The sequence below is a fragment of the Epinephelus lanceolatus genome, chromosome 15 (genome assembly GCF_041903045.1).
Source record: "Epinephelus lanceolatus isolate andai-2023 chromosome 15, ASM4190304v1, whole genome shotgun sequence".
Taxonomy (NCBI): Eukaryota; Metazoa; Chordata; class Actinopteri; order Perciformes; family Serranidae; genus Epinephelus; species Epinephelus lanceolatus.
This window is the reverse complement of record NC_135748.1, coordinates 8,979,677-8,995,993: the sequence shown is the minus strand read 5'-3', so window position 1 is coordinate 8,995,993 and position 16,317 is coordinate 8,979,677. Positions and strand designations below refer to the sequence as shown.

General features: G+C 39.9%; 1 protein-coding gene across 1 annotated transcript in view; it reads right to left on the bottom strand.

Moving 5' to 3' along the window:
- Nucleotides 1-3,310: 3,310 nt before the first annotated feature.
- syt14a (synaptotagmin XIVa) overlaps nt 3,311-16,317 on the bottom strand; it is a 53,537-nt gene continuing 40,530 nt past the window's right edge. The window contains exon 8 of the mRNA XM_033642078.2: nt 3,311-10,946. Within this exon, the coding sequence (XP_033497969.2) occupies nt 10,633-10,946 (314 nt within the window). The 3' untranslated portion in view covers nt 3,311-10,632. The remainder of the gene's footprint in view (nt 10,947-16,317) is intronic.

Here is a 16,317-nt window from a genome sequence, read left to right as displayed (position 1 = left end):
TGGATGACAGAATGGGCCCCTGGACACAGACATACAAAAGGCCCCACCAACCTTTTGTCCAACCTTCAGTATAAAACCCAAAATACACTTTAAGAAGACTAAGACCAAGAAAAGCAGAAAATACTCATATTTAACACCCTGGAACCATCAAATGTTTGGACTTAAGCTTGAAAAATTTATCAAACATAAATCGATTATCAAAATAGTTGCTGCCCACAACTGATTTTTTTTTGTATGTTTGCCGGCCCACTTAAAATTTCTAAGCTAGCATGTATCACCATCTCTACCATGCACTTGCTTCTCAACATTTGTATTTAATTTTGTGGTTATTTTTCCTTTAGTATCCTAAATATTACATTCATACCGATTTGTTTGGGTCTGTACACTGAATTCGTAGTTGTCCTATTTCCGACAGCACTTGAAGGCAATCTAACACTTTTTTTAGATGGGTTGTGTGTTGGAGATCTGCTCTGCAGGGATGTGACCGACAAAGAGAGGGGAGGGAGCAAGCCCCTCTCATCTGTCATGCATTTCCCCTTTGATTCAGCAGCAGCCACTGAATCTTATTTTCCAGCATTTCTCCCCCCTGAGCGCTTTGTTCTGTGTTCAGCTGTAGAATGTGCTTGAGAACACAGTTAATTGTAAAAACCTACAGCTCTGATCTTGTTTTCTCTCCACTGAAACATTCAGGTTTGTGCCAAGATCACAAAAAAAAAGCAAGCAGGGGCGTCAATTTAGTTATTTTCTGCAAAGTCTCTGCAGAGTGGAACAAAAACCTTTGGCATGAAAGCTATTATCTGTCTGTGTGATCAAATGTAGCTCACAGAATGATCAACCAAGAGGACACACTTCTCGTAAGTGCTCCCTTTTGATTTAGATTTTCTTGTTTCAAGAAAACAATCAACAAAACCCAGTTCGGACTTAAATAAGAAAACTATAATGGATTGAATGAATATCCACCTGATAACATGAAAGTGCCATGCTGTCTTTGACACTTACAATTCAGCAAAACATGTCCTTTAAAAAATATCTGTTGACCTTGAATATTGTTTTACTTCCACCAGTTGCAAAGCCACTTCAACCTGTAGGACAAAAATATTGTTTTTAAGTGAGCAACCGCCGTAAAATTCAACCACTCCCCTATGAGCTGAAGACAAATGAAAAGTTTATATTGTTGAAGGTTAAATTTGCCAAACAATGCCAAATAAGCAGTAAAATGCAATACTTGCTCCACCTGTTGGTTGTTCTGTGGCAATGTCAACATTTTGGAGACTTCAATAACTGTATTCGGGCAGAGCTGCATATCCAACTCAGAATTTACCAAAAGCTTGAAATCTTACGATGTGTAGGGGTGTGAAAGTGTGAAAGTGTTCAACACTGTGTATAGTCACTAAGTGGATGTTTGCTCATATCAACACTGGTGTAGTTGCTTTAGGGTAAATGTCAGTATGTCAACACACACACACACAGAAATGATGAGATATGGTGGGAAAAAAACTGCTCGCACACAAGTGTGTTTTTTTTCTTTTTGGTCTTTTTTAAACAATAAGATCATCACATATAAATTCTCTCTATCATAAATCAATTTGTAAGACATTTTACAAATCAAACCCAGCCTAAAGTACAGGAGAAAAGTACATTTACAGATACATTAAGACACTGTGACACAAAGTTTCTCAGTGAAAAACAGTAAGGCACCAATGCCATCTGTGGCATGGGTAGTTTCCAAATGAAAAGAAAAAGAAAATTACCAACTAAAACCAGCAGTCAAAATGAGCATACTTTTCAAAACGTATCAAGAAAATGAAAAAAGAGTGCAAAGCATAAACATGTTGTTCAAAAACCTTGTTAGTGGAACACATCTTGTGAAAGATTAGCAGAACAAAGAAATAGAAGATTGTTCCGTCCAGCCTTTGTTTTGTTTTGTACAGAAGCAAAGGAAGACCAAATTAGTCTGAATTTAAATGCAACTGAGAACCTCATTGTGAAAAATAACCACTGCCAAATGCTTGAAGTTTAAATTTAAAGGTCCAGTGTGTATGATTTAGGAAGATTTAGTGGCATCTAGTGGTGAGGATTGCTAATTGTCAACCAGTTGGTTAGAATTCCTTCAGTGTTCATTGTTGAGAAGGTTTATTATCGGGAGTAAAAACACTGACAAAGTGTTTCTCCTACGTTGTTTGGCCAGTGCCTGCTCATGTGCGCACACCTTTTTTCTGATCCAGACGTTCAGAAGGTTTTTACCATGAGCAGAATTATCCACAGAGGTCTCCTCCTCTCCCAAACGAACGGGCCAATTGTTTTTAACCGGTAAAAACACTGATTAAAGCAGTTTTACATTACAACTAAGTGTTTCCCTAATGCTTACTACAAGCCAAATTATCTCTTTCTCTTCAAAACAAATGGAAACGGTCATTTTAAACTGGTAAAATATTGAATAAAGCAGTTTCATGTTATAAAAACTGTGTTTAACCGATGCTGTTCGCCATGATGGGGCTGCTAACTACAGTGGCCAACGTGAAAATGCAAAACACGACTGGCTCTATCAAAAGCCAGTGTTTAATTAGTCCATGCTGGGCTACTGAAACATGGCGTTGCAACATGGCAATCTCCAGAGACAAGGACCCGCTCCCTATGTAGGTATAAATGGCTCATTCTAAGGTAACAAAAACAAACAATTATTATTATTATTACCTCCGCCAAGGAGGTTATGTTTGAGCCGGCGTTGGACTGTTTGTCTGTTTGTTTGCAAAATAACTCAAAAAGTTCTGAACGGATTTTGATGATTATCAAACCAGGAAAGGTTGATAATGGGACAAGGAACAGATGATAAAATTTTGGTTGTGATCGGTTGAAGCAAAGTGTATAAAATAATAAAATGGCGGGAAATCTGAGCTGCTTGGCGGAGGTCTGCGCTCTCCGAGTGCTTTTCTAGTTTTTAGGTGGTTATTCACTTAGGAAAATATACTTTATATTAGGCTATGTTCCATTTCTGCCAGTATATCCCCCAAAACCCTGCACACTGGACTTTTGAATACCACTCAATTAATAGCATTGCATTGATAGCATTTTTTCTCTCTCTCTCTTTAGGTTCACAAATTCAAATAGAAAATTCAAATGTTTGGGGTTTCCAGACAGACATCTGATCAGGTTATAGTTATTTTGTTTCTTGAATTTTTGTGTCTGCATTTCCCAGTCCAATTTTTAGCAACCTGATTTTTTTTTTCAACTTGAAATTTTACATCTTAAAATGGCCTGTATATAGTTTTTGCAAATTAAGTTTCTGACACTGCTTGCTTATTGTTTTTTAGAGGGGAATTTAAACCATGTTACTGCTTCTAAGCTGTGAAATAAGTGGTATTCAAATTAAGTATTCACATCTAGGTATTGCTTGTTAAAGTCAAATCTGTTTGGCCTTTTTTTGCTTTCGTAGCTTGGTAGTGAGACCTGGTTTTAACATTCAAAAAAATAAGTGGCACATCAGTCGTACTAATAATAGGACATGTGGCGCTCTAAGGAAAAGTGTGTGTGTTACATTTTATTCAGTCGTTAATTCTTTCAACTGCAATTTCAAAGTTCAGACTGCACAAAAAACAACTTCTTCACTGAAGATATAGTCTGACTGTGGAGCATGCATGGCTGTCATCAGACACCCACTGACAGTGTGAAGGATCAACAACATCACCCCCTTTTAGTTGAATGGCGAGACATAAGAATTTATTTACTAAATTCAAATCAAATGATCCAGGCTGCTTAGAAAATAAACTTTGCAATTGGATTATACTTTGATGATGTACATCTCTACATGTACAAGGGAGCTAATGCCGAGCCATCTTTTACATGGTGTTTCACTGTTGTGCTGTAAAGGCTGTGCTTCTGTTTCACACTGTTAAAAAGCATCAAAGCCGAAAAGTCTTGACAGATTGTTTCGAGACGAGCTCTGCTGGTCTCCGACACATTCCCTTTCTGGTGTTAGAGAAGCGAATGTAAAGAGGACCAGAGCTACAAGACATAACTCCTCTAAAACATAAAATAAAAGTAACAGAATAAACAATAGCAATCCAGAATAGTATTGCTCACAGAGTGGGTTAATATGCGATTCACTATTGAACTGTCTTGAAATAATTTCTTCCCCATTATTAATACAAAAATATATAAGAAAACATTTACTGTATACAAAGTATATGGCCGACAATCAAGAAGTGGGTAACTTTGTTCTAAATACCGGTAATTCGATTCAGAAATTGTCACGAGAAAATGCAACAACGACCTATATCACAGCCCCCCACGCCCCCTTTACTGTACCTTTCCAGTCAACACACACACACACACACACAGCCACACACACATCCACTTGGTAAACACTGCACAAAGCTAGCTTTCACCACAATCACAGGCACAGTAAAGAGTATATGTATTTTCTGTTGTCTGTAAATGAAATGAAGTGAGAAAGTGGCCACGGCTAAAAATACAACCCGTTCGCCTGTAGACATTCTGCGAGTTTGTCAATGCACACTGTGGCTCCTGTGAAAACAAGTTTGAATTCCCTCCAGTGAGGCTGAGTGCTGCTGTGTGTGCTTTCTGTAATTATGGATGTAGGTCTGTGTGCTCTGAGGGCGTGTATGTGTCTGTTTTTTTGTACTGGGTCCACTTCCAGATATTTATGAACTGACTAAACCATATAAGGCAAGGGATTCTGTGTGTGCAGCCACAGCGCTTATTAGCACCAGAGCAGGTAAAAGAGAGTAACAGGTACGTTTTCTTCTCACCTGTAACTTCACTGCTGTGATGTGTGACCAAGTTATTTTTACTCAAGAGATAGAAAAGAAAGAGTCTTTTAATTATGCTTTTGACACTCTGTGTGACTTTTGAATAGTGGATGGAAACTCAAGATCACACCACCACCACAGTAACTACTACACATTTCTATATATAACACATCTCAGCCTGTCAGTGTGTTCTTAAAAATATCTAACTGTGAAATGCTTATTTGTTCTGAGAGATCTCTACTAAACTTCATCTCAACATCAACCGTGACACTTCCACTGTCGGTGATGTCAGGTTATATGTCATGAATTTTATTTGCCTGACAAAAATACCTAGAATTGTTTAGTTGATTTTTTTAAAAAAAAAAAAAAAAACTTAGGTTGAGGTTCAGACAAAGGCGAGATGTTTTGCCTCGGCAGTGTCGACTGAGAGGGATTCACTTAAGTATAGTAATTCAGCTCAAGTATCCAAATCAATTCTCCATGAGCCCTCTGTAAGCCGATCAAAAATGGCCACCACTTCCTTGTCTTTCAACATATCTCTCAGCATGCCTCCATTTCCAGAGAGGCCTTCACATGTTTGAATGCTACAGATAATTGCAAAGAATGTGCAGTCGACACACTGGGATATGACGATTAAGCTTCAGCATGTAATAATTAGCAACAGTGACAACATGGTGATTTAACCTTAATCGTGTCCATAATCAATTTATGAAACTTGTCTCATTACCATCTTACCAAATAACTGTATATAAAGATGGGCAGTGCATCTCCACTTCCTCTCATTGTACAAAAATGAAGCCAAAATATCCCAGATACGGCTGCTGCCATCTTGCCCTGGTGACATCATTTAGAACCAGAGTCTGCCCTGTAGCGATCTAAACATTATCAAATTCCCACCATGTGACCAATTGTGAGCAGCACCAATGATCGCAGGCACTCCGATTGGCACATACGGCTGTCCATCATGATGTCAAACCCCCTTTTTATGGCATCAAATAACGAGTGAAAACCAAATGGTTACTTTTAGGACAAAAAAATGAAGCCTATGAGGAAGTACTGAAACCTGCAGTCCCTCTAATGGCCATTTGAGGCTGGCTCCAGAAGCAAGTCAATCCCCATAGACCCCCATATTAAAATACAAAACTTAACAGCAGTAATAAACATGTTTACAACCTGGTACAAAAAAATGGTTTTGGTCTCATGCTAATTTCCCGCTCATGACAATTGTACAGAGGATGAATTTTTATATAACTTGTTCACATTTTATTAAGTCTTCAAGTTATGCAAAATAAAGGGCGGGCTGCTTTGAGTTCCAGGCTTTCTGCCAACAGTGCCATTCGTCTTAGTCAGATCCACCCCTCGCTCCACCACAGCTCTACCCTGGTAATCCAGAGTTCTCGCGAGAGCACAATTTGAATTTGCTCAGCGAGTCACTCTGGCAATCAGTAATGATGCTCATTACCCATGGCGTTGGAGCCGAGCTGCACCAGTCACATCGCTGTATCTGATATAGGCGGGCCAGAGGTGAGCTAAACAGATGATGATAGCGCTGTGACAACGAAGTCCAGAATCAGTCAGTAAACATTGCAAGATGGCTACGGATGAACACCAGTTGTTTGAAACGGCTTTGGCCGCTACAATGAACGAGTTAGACTTGGCTTTTTCTCTAAAAGAGGAACAGAAGACGGCGCTCGAGTCTTTCCTTTGCAAGAAGGACGTTTTTGCTGTTTTGCCGACCGGATACGGCAAGAGTCTAATCAACCAGTTAGCTCCGCTGGTAGCTAAGCGTATACGTATGTCACCCCGTGTATTGTTCTGATTGGCCGTAGTGTTAGCCAATTGCGTGCAGTGATATTTTCAAATGCATGCTTGGTGCTGCCCCTCGAGTTGGGCCATTTGCATTACTCATAGCCAGACCCTAAATCTTTCTAGATTTGGGTCTGGATTTCCAGGCTACCACAGCTCCAGCCTCTCTCCCAAACATGGTCACCTCTGGCTCTAACAAACCGAGATGGCAACAGCTGAGATGCTGAACTCGAGAAACCTATGGGTGATGTCATGGTAGCTACCAGAGTTGGGTATAACGTGTTACAAAGTAACTTTGATTACTTTTTGCAGTAACGAGTAACCTAACGCGTTAATTTGCTGTTTGAGTAATCAAATACTTAAGTACATTTTCAAACAAGATATCAGTTACCTCCGTTACTTTTAGAACGCTGGTCCTTCAGCTCCGAAACAGCAACGGCTGTCGTTTGGTTCTAATAACGGAGATAACGTTAAACCTATCAGTCTGAAAGAAGCCACGGAGCTTGTGGCTCGCTACGTGGTCGGAGAAATGCTGTCTACGGTGGAGTCTAAATAGGTGGAGTAGGACTCGCTGACAGACATATTTCAGACTCAGGACTTGCATTATGCCGCTACACGATGGTACTTACCAATTATCCCCGGTTGTCTTTCAAGGCGTGTGTGATGTCATCGGGTTATTCTTGTCCTATTTTTATTACTTTCACTATTATTTGAGTCACTGTGTCTGTTCATGTGCCAGCTGACATGTTGTTGTAGTCGCCTAAAAGCATCAGCAGATGGCAGGAGCTACATTTGAAGCGCCATATGTAAACGATCAAGCTACTGTATCTTCCACAGGAAGTTCTGACAAATATTTCAAAATAAAAGTCTATTTAGAAAATGGAGGGATTCTCTCAGCCGAGGTTATAAGGGGCTTTTAATTTGAAACAAGTGTTGAGTTTGAAATGACGGTATGATATGTTAACTTTATAAAGACAACGGAGCGGATAAAAAGTAAATATATAAACACACAGAGGGATTAATAAATAACGGACCATCTATAATGTAGTCTGTTTCAAATGAAGCTGGGAGCCTCTGCAGTTGTGGTGAGTAAAAGCCCCGCCGCTATTTGTTAATGTTATTACTTTATGTCCGACCGTGAGGATGTACCATTGTTTGCTAGCTTGATGCTAATGACAGTAACGTTAACTCAGCGGGTTGACAAAGTGCCTCTGCTGTTTCACACCATCATTTCCCCCTTTTACTCTGTGTGGTAACATCCCTAGAGGAAATATTAAAAACGCTGAGGTGTTGTTGTCATACAGTTGTCTACGGCAGCGGATCGTTGTGTGTTTCTACTGGTCAAAGTGACGGCTGTGATGGGAGAATTGGATCTCAGTGAAGGGCAAGTGGTCCATAACTTTAATTTTGGAGACAAAAAAATGTAGGCTTAGCGCCCTGTGGTCCATTGCCCAATAGGAAATGTAGAATACTCAAAAGTACTTTAAAAGTGCTTGAGTTACTTTTCTCAGGGGGTAACATTGGAAGTACTTTTAAGGTAACTGAGTTACTTTACTCAGGGAGTAACGCAGTAAAGTAACTGGTTACTTTTTTAAAAAGTAACGCAGTAACGTACTTTGATTATTTTTAAAGTAACCCTTACCCAACACTGGTAGCTACGTTCATTATTTTTACACTTGACGGTTATAACTAAACTTATCAGAAAATGAACACTTGAAGATACATCAGCGTGATAAGAACTAGCTAAAATGACAGAAAACATTTTATTTTTTGGGGGGAAAAAAAGTGACCCATACTTTGATTTTCTTTCCAGGGTTTATGACATATACTACAGCCAGCCATAAGAGGGATATCGAGATGTTTTGGCTTCACTTTTGGGGAGCTGTCATGTCCCTTCCCTGGATGGAATAAGTAGTGCGTTTTACATTTCTAGCAAAAAAACAAAGACATGATTGTGATAAATACATGATGAACAAGGTAGCTAGCATGAGCAGTGATGTTAGCTTCATTTAGCCACACCTCTAGCTTAAACAACAAACATCTAGAGAAATCCAAATTCTAGAGCTCAGTAGAAAGTAAGCAATTAGTGTTGTTTTCTCTTAGACAGAGCATGGCACTGGTGCTGCCTAGCTGGCAAAACAAGGGAGTTGATACAATTAGCTAGCTAGCTGGGGGAAACGTGGATTCTTATACCATGAAAATTGCTTCAAGCCGTTGAAAACTTGGTATCAAAGTACTTCTCTCCAACATTTACTATTCATTAAGCAAAAATCAAAGTTGAAGTCTAGAAAAATAAATAAGTTTTAGTTAATATTTATTAAGAGTTAGCCTCTCAAGAACGGAGGGTGCGGAAGTTTAAGGTAACACAAGCAAACAATTCCACAGCCTTCATAGGATTTTGTTTCAAATGTTGCCTGACTAACTCTGACTGGTGCATGGTAATACTAGGCATTACTTTCTTCCCACTAAGCCACGCCAAGGGATGGGAATTGACAACTGTTCCAAATTGTCCGACCCATATGAGCTTATCAATTCCTTTTATTGTTGTCGTCATTTTTTTCTGACAGTTGCCCATTCATTCTGTTGCACTGACACCAATCTCACTCATCTATACCCTGCTGAAAACAAGAAGGAGACATGTCAGAGAGGAAGAATTGGTCCAAAGCATGGCTTTGTTTCACGAAGAAAGGTGATACCTGTGCTGCTTGTAATGTCTGTTAAATGATCATTTCAAGTAAAGGTGGAAACACCAGCAATATTTTTAAACATTTTTTGACGCAACTTGGGCTTAAATTCCAGAAATGCCATGTAACTGACACTTTACTCTTGACTGCCACTGCTTCCCAACAGAGCAGCATGTCTGTTACTGATGGTAAATATCCTGTTATAATAACATTAGCACCACACAGGCAGGCTGAGCATTTTTTTTCTTGACTAAGAAAACCCTGATACATAAAAAACAATGCTGTTCAAATATTCTCTCATTTCATCCTTTTTAAAAGATGACAGTCAGACTGCTGCTAGAGTTAGCTCTCAGGCTACAGCCAGCTTGACTCACCCACCAGCTAACAGGGAGGGAAAATAAGCAAAGAGAGGGTGTAGGCCTACTTTTTTCACAAAGACAATTGATCAGGGATTAATAAGGGAATTGACAAAGAATCGAACCCATAAGATGAACCCATAATGGCACTAGTATCAATAAAATCATATCAATCCCCATCCCTTGCCACACCTACCACAAACCAGTGAGGAAAAACAAGTAGCAAGAACACTAATACAGAAATCTATTGTGAAATTAATAAAACTGTTCTAACTTCAGTGAAGTATTTTGTGTTCATGTGGGACCACTTGGTAGTAAGAATTTCCTGGGAAGAAACTGACTGAGGAAATATGTCTTAAGGCATTTAACATTGGTGGTGCAAAGCCCATGACCAAACAACAAATACCTAACTACTACTGACTGTAAAAGTGGCCATGCATGTCCATGCTCTGGCTTCTAAATTAGAAACTGTTTCCTTGGTCATCCCTTAAATTCATGACATAAGCATGTTGTATACAGGCAGGGAAACAAAAGAAGGGCCATGTTTCATGTTGTAAACCTTCTCATATGATTAAAATGAGATCATGAAATCATCCTGATGTCAGTTGTTTGAGCTGGAGGTGTGGATACACAAAATTATCAGACAATAATTAACTCAACAGCGTTATCCAGAACCTGTTTCTTGGATTGGGTTCCAACTCAACCAGTTCAACAGACAAAAACAGAGTGCCATCTACAGAAACTTCAAGGTCATTACAAGGCAATCTATTATAAAATGACATCACATTACTAGCCATACAACTAATCAATGGCTGTCAGTGATTTTACAAACAGTGCCATGGAAATGCTTACGCTGTGCCAAGTTGTATTTTCCTTCATCTTCACTGACCCTGGTTCCCTGGACGTCTGTCACATTCCTCTATCCCAGCTGAACCTATCCGTTTCTCACCCATCTGGGATGACAACCGCTCTGTGCAGTTATCCCACGCACTCTCTTCACTTCCTGTTCTCTCACTGTTAGGACTCCAGCAAACTGTGCCAGCGGCAAACCTGCTGTCCTTTAGACTCTTTCATCTGAGTCCAGTGGGTGAGCTCCTCCTCTCCAGAGCTGTTGAGGCCAAGCGAGATCCAGCCAATCATCTCCTTACGCTTCATGCTGCGCTTGTTGTAGACGGAGAGGATAAGCGTGACGTCCGATAGCTGGAAAAGAGCTACCTGGAAGACAAACGTCTCTTTGTAGGTTGGGTTGGGCTGACCTCGGCAGATGGATGTCTTACACTTGGACATCTCGTGGCCCATGGAGTTCAGTAAGGTCAGCTTAACATATGTATCTGAGCAAGAAACAGGTGGAGTGGATAATTAGAGGGGAAATGATGAAAACCTTTAGAAATATTTAGAAATGTGTGGCATGAGATGTGGCTTCAGTACTGGATCATTTGTGCAAAATCCTTGTGTTTCTCCTGTGTATTCTCTTTGAATGAAAGCATTACTACCTGCTGCAGCTGTGTCTCCTCTGCAGCAAAGTCTGACCCATTTTCCCCACAAAGCATTTGTTCCTGTAATAATGTCACTGCAGTTGATGTATAAGATCATGACCACATAGGATGCGGTTTTCTCTTGATCAAACACAAAGCGCAGCTGTGAATGTTCCTGATAACAGAGCGAGAACGCAAGGAGCGTTACTTCTGTCTTGTTGCTATGCAACTACAGTATGTCTAACCTGAAGTAGAGGATAATGTTGAAGATAAAAATGGACTAGAAAAAGTTGGTAATAGGTCTGCCTGTGCTTAGAGGCTGAAGAGCCTCTTTGAAAACAGATGATGTAGCTAAAATTAATGTTCCTCATCAGCAAAGCCCTCCAGGAGCTGCTATCATTTTCTCTGACTTTGACATAATGTCAGTGTCATGACATAACGTGCACAGACTTTTAGAGTCAAGTACCGCAACCCAAAATGTGCTCTGCCCAAAACAGGTTGCATGTCTGCTGCAGCAGCCCAGTCACCAAAAGAAAATGTTGCCATTGTACATTTCTGCAAAAATAAATTACATGTGTATGTTTTACATGTATCAACATTTATAAAGTGATTTAATACATAAGCTGACTTTGTCATCTGGAGGTGGACCTAGGCGAGACACCTGTCAAGCAGCAGACCACTGTATGAGACCAACAAACAACAACACCAGTTGTTTTTTTATTGAGACATCGTTGTGTTTCCAGCGGATTTTTAGCCATGACGTGGATGTTTTTTAGTGACCTGTCACTGTGTTTCCATCAGGGGTAGTGCCACAAAAACTGGTTGTTTTTTATAGAGACATCGCTGTATTGTCTTCAGGATAGTACCATGAAAAGCTGTTGTTTACCCAGACAATGCTGTGTTTCCAGCCTTGATAGTGTAACAAAAACTGGTTGTCTTTTACAGCAACATTGCCGCATTTTTTGAAGGGATAGTGCCTGAAAAAGCAGTTTTTACCAAAACATTGCTGCATTTCCAGCCAGGATAGTGCCATTAAAAACTTTTTTCTTTTTTTAACATCATCATGGCATTTTCACTCAAGAAAGTGGCACAAAAAGAGGGTGTTTTCTACCAAGACATGACCACATTTCCAGCTGGGATAGTGTCACAGAAAGCGGTTAGTTTTTACCAATACATGGTTTAATTTCCTGTCAGGATAGTGCCACAAAAAGTGTTTTTAGTGCCACTGAAAGCTGTTGTTTGAGACATTACTGCATTTTTTCGATGAGACGGTGCCTGAAAAAGTTATTTTTTACAGAGACCTTTTTTTTTTTTTTATGAAGTCATCATTGCATTTCCGGTTGAGATAGTGGCACGAAAAGTTGCTTTTTATCAAGACATCGCTGCATTTCCTGCCAGGATAGTGCAACGAAACATGATCTTTTCCTAACCAAGTTGGTTTTGTGCCTAAATCTAACCACACCCTAGATTCAACAACTACGGTGTTGTTGAAACATAAAGAAACATAAAATTTAAACCTATCCTTTACATATTATTGTACAAATGTAACATGCCCTTGGTTTGCATAAACAGACAATGCCAAATGTATTCTGGTGAGAGGGTTGGCTGCTAACTAATGAGAATGTTCAAAAAACATATGACTGGTGTATAATGTTGATAGGTCACGAAAGTGGTATTAACTTTGCAGACATGGCATGAAAAAAGAAATTAAGCCCAAGAGCCCAAGATCCTTATAATCAAACAGAGATCATAATCTTTGGACATGTTTCATTAGCAGTATTCAAGAATGTACTGTACATCTAGTACAGAGCGATTATGTTACTGATAATCTTTCCCCAGCTGATTCCCTTCTGTTTTATTGTAAATCAGCGCATATTCTAAAATTTCATTCCCAATAAAACTCATTCATTTAGCCGCAAAGAGGAGAAAAGGAAAAACACTGGCATTATCAAGTGATTCAGCATTTACGGCTTCCTTTTTCACTCCTCATTTCCATGCCCGAAATCATGATATAAACTGAAGCCACAAATCCAGCGGAAAGTAAACGAGGCAAGACTAGCAATCACAATGGGTCTTTGAGAGTGTTTCGCCCCTCGTCTACAACCATACTCCATAATAATGCTGTGTATTATGTTCCTGTCTAAGAGGGAGTATAAGGAATGAATTGCCGAGGCTTTCATGCTCTCGAGTGCCAGCTGCCTTCCAACGCCTAGCTCACCGCCTTGAATCACACATTCAGTTGCTCTCTTTGACATAAAAGCACAGTGAAAAAAATAGCCTTGATTTCTTTTTTGACTGCTGCTGAATGGGCTCTGTAGAGCTGTGGATGTCTTAAGTGGTCAGCAGCAGTGATGCATGGCTCTTTGGTATTGTTGCTGAATGAGAGGGGCTGCGACTGATGATTAACTTGACTTGTCGGCTCGGTACTGTTTTGAAATGATAGAAAAGGAGCTCTGAAATTGCTCTGCATCTTTCACCGGCGCTCTTTCCACTTTGTGAGACGTACAAAGTCAATCAAGGCCTTCATAAGGATTTTGCACAAAGATTTTTTTTTCAGTGTTACCAGATGTGACTATTTTCTGAATGCAATTTGTATACAGTATGTGGATATGCTATTCAGGAAAGCACAAACAATATCAAAATGTGGCAGCTAGTTATTAGTTACAGACATTCATGAATACAAGGAGCAAAGCAATTAATGGGAGGGCAGTTCAGTGTGTCTTTCAGATGAATATTTATGCTCTACTCTGTCACAGAAGTCCTCTTTCTGTTTTATATGCTGTAAGCACAACTGGAAATGTAAAAATGACACCTAAAGCATGCCGTGGTGTTCTGTTTAAATAAAGTCAGCAGTGGATGACGCACAGCATTTCCTTCAAGCTGGCCATCAGCCACCAAGCAAACTGGATTGAGTTAGCATGAAAAGTGTTACTTCTGAGTGAAAACATGAAAGACCTGCAGGCATCACAGGCACCAACACAAGAGTGACACGACACAGGTGGGGAAGAGTGGTTGTAGGGCTGCATGCACAACAAGACTATACACTCCAAAATGAAGGGAACAGCAACCATCTTCATGGATACATGTTTAAATTTTAAAGTTCATGTGAAGAAATAGCAATGACAATGTAAACATAAAGTAATTGCTTTTTTCCTATTGCTTTTTAATTTTAAAGTAATGTTTTTTTTGCAGCAGACTTTACTTGTGGGGAACAAGCTTATTTGCTTTTTGCCAAGCGTTAGATGAGAAGGTTGACAGAAAAAAATGATTTGTAAATAATAATAAATAATAATGTAAAATAATTTTCTAAGCACTGGGGAGGGACTTTTTTATTTCAGCTAAGGGGAGGGGCATACAAATTTAACAGGTTGTATTTTGCATTTATTTTACCACTGAGTTTTAGAGAAAACATGGAAGGTACGTTCCACCTCACAAACCAGCATGCATGACAACAGTGAAAAACCGAAGAACCGCTTTTTTCAACTTCAGGATTTCGTCTTTAAATTTTAACTTGCAACTTTCAAACATCAAAAGGTAAGTTTGTAAAATCTAATAACAAATTAATGGTGGAGGGAGTCATGTGTTTTCCGCAAGTCACTCAGGGAGGCTCAAGACAAAATTTCCCTAGCTTTGGGAAGGGTCAAAATTAAATAACTAAATGGAAACAAGTCAAATTCCAGCCATCCCCCTCTTTTGATAAATAAAGAACCGTCCCTAAAGTTACCACCAGGAGACTGTTAGCTTAGCTAAGCATAAAGATAGGAAACAGCTAACCTAACTCTGTCAGTAATCAACTGTCTGCCATCAAAGCGCACAAACTATATCTCTCACAGGCACAGTAACAGCCAGGCAACCGGTGGAGATGGAGTGGAGGGATTTTGTTCCGTCTTTATGCTAAGCTAACCGGCTGCTGGCTTTAGCTTCATATTTACTGTAGATTTATGAAAGTGGTATTGATCTTCTCATCTAACTCTCAGAATGAAAGTGAATGTGCTCATTTCCCAAAGTGTCAAACTGATGCTCTGAGTACACTAAACAAATCCAAGTTTGAGAAGAAAGTGCAGTACAGTCACACACTTTTCGTTTTGACTCATGTGCTTGTATATTTCTTGATTGTCACATTCGTCTGTTTTTTATACTTACACTGAACAAAAATACACAACACTTGTGAAAGAAATCTAAGACTTTTTTATGAACTCAAAAACAATATTTCTCTAACATTTTTTGCACAAATTTGTTAAAATCCATGTTTGTGAGCACTTGCACCTTTGCTTAGATGATCTATCCACCTGACAGATGTGGCATATCAAGATATGATTAAACAGCATCATTAGGACACAGGTGTACACTGGGATGGTCACAATAGAAGGACAAATATGCGAGAGTTTGAGTTGATCAGGTTGTTGATTATGGCCCGTGGCCTGTTGGCCCACTCCTCCTCAATGGCTGTGTGAAGTTGCTGGATATTGGCAGGAACTGGAACACACTGTCATACACAGCGATCCAGAGCATCACCAACATGCTCAATGGGTGACACGTCTGGTGAGTATGCAGGCCATACAAGAACTGGGATGTTTTCAGCTTCCAGGAATTATATACAGATCCTTACAACACGGGGCTTTGCTTCATCATGCTGAAACATGACGTCATGGCAGCAGATGAATGGCATGACGATGGGTCTCAGGATCTCGTCATGGTATCTCTGTGCATTCAAATTGCCATCAATAAAATACACCCCTGTTGTCCGTAGCTTATGCCAGCCCATACTTTAACTCCAGCGCCACCATGGAGCACTCTGTTCACAACACCGGCAAACTGCTTGCCCACACAACACTATACAAGCTGTCTGCGATCTGGCCGGTAGAGTGTAAAATGGGACTCATCCGTAAAGAGAACACTTCTCCAAAGCAGCAAACGCCATCAACAATGAGCAGTTGGCGAGCATGTGGATGAGCTTCCTTGAGACAGTCCCTGATGGTTGGTGGAGAATTTCTTTGATTGATCAAACCAATTATTGCATCAGCTGTTAGGGTTGTTGCTCTCAGACAATCGTGTACAGGGCTGGATTGGGCATGGGGCACACTGGGCAATGCCCGGTGGGCCATTGGCATATTTTGGGCCGGCACAATCAGAATTTACTAAATCTAATTATGTAGATATTTTTTAACAGCCGCGCCGGCCTTTAAAGGGCCAGTGTGTAATATTTGGCATGGTTTATTGTCAATCT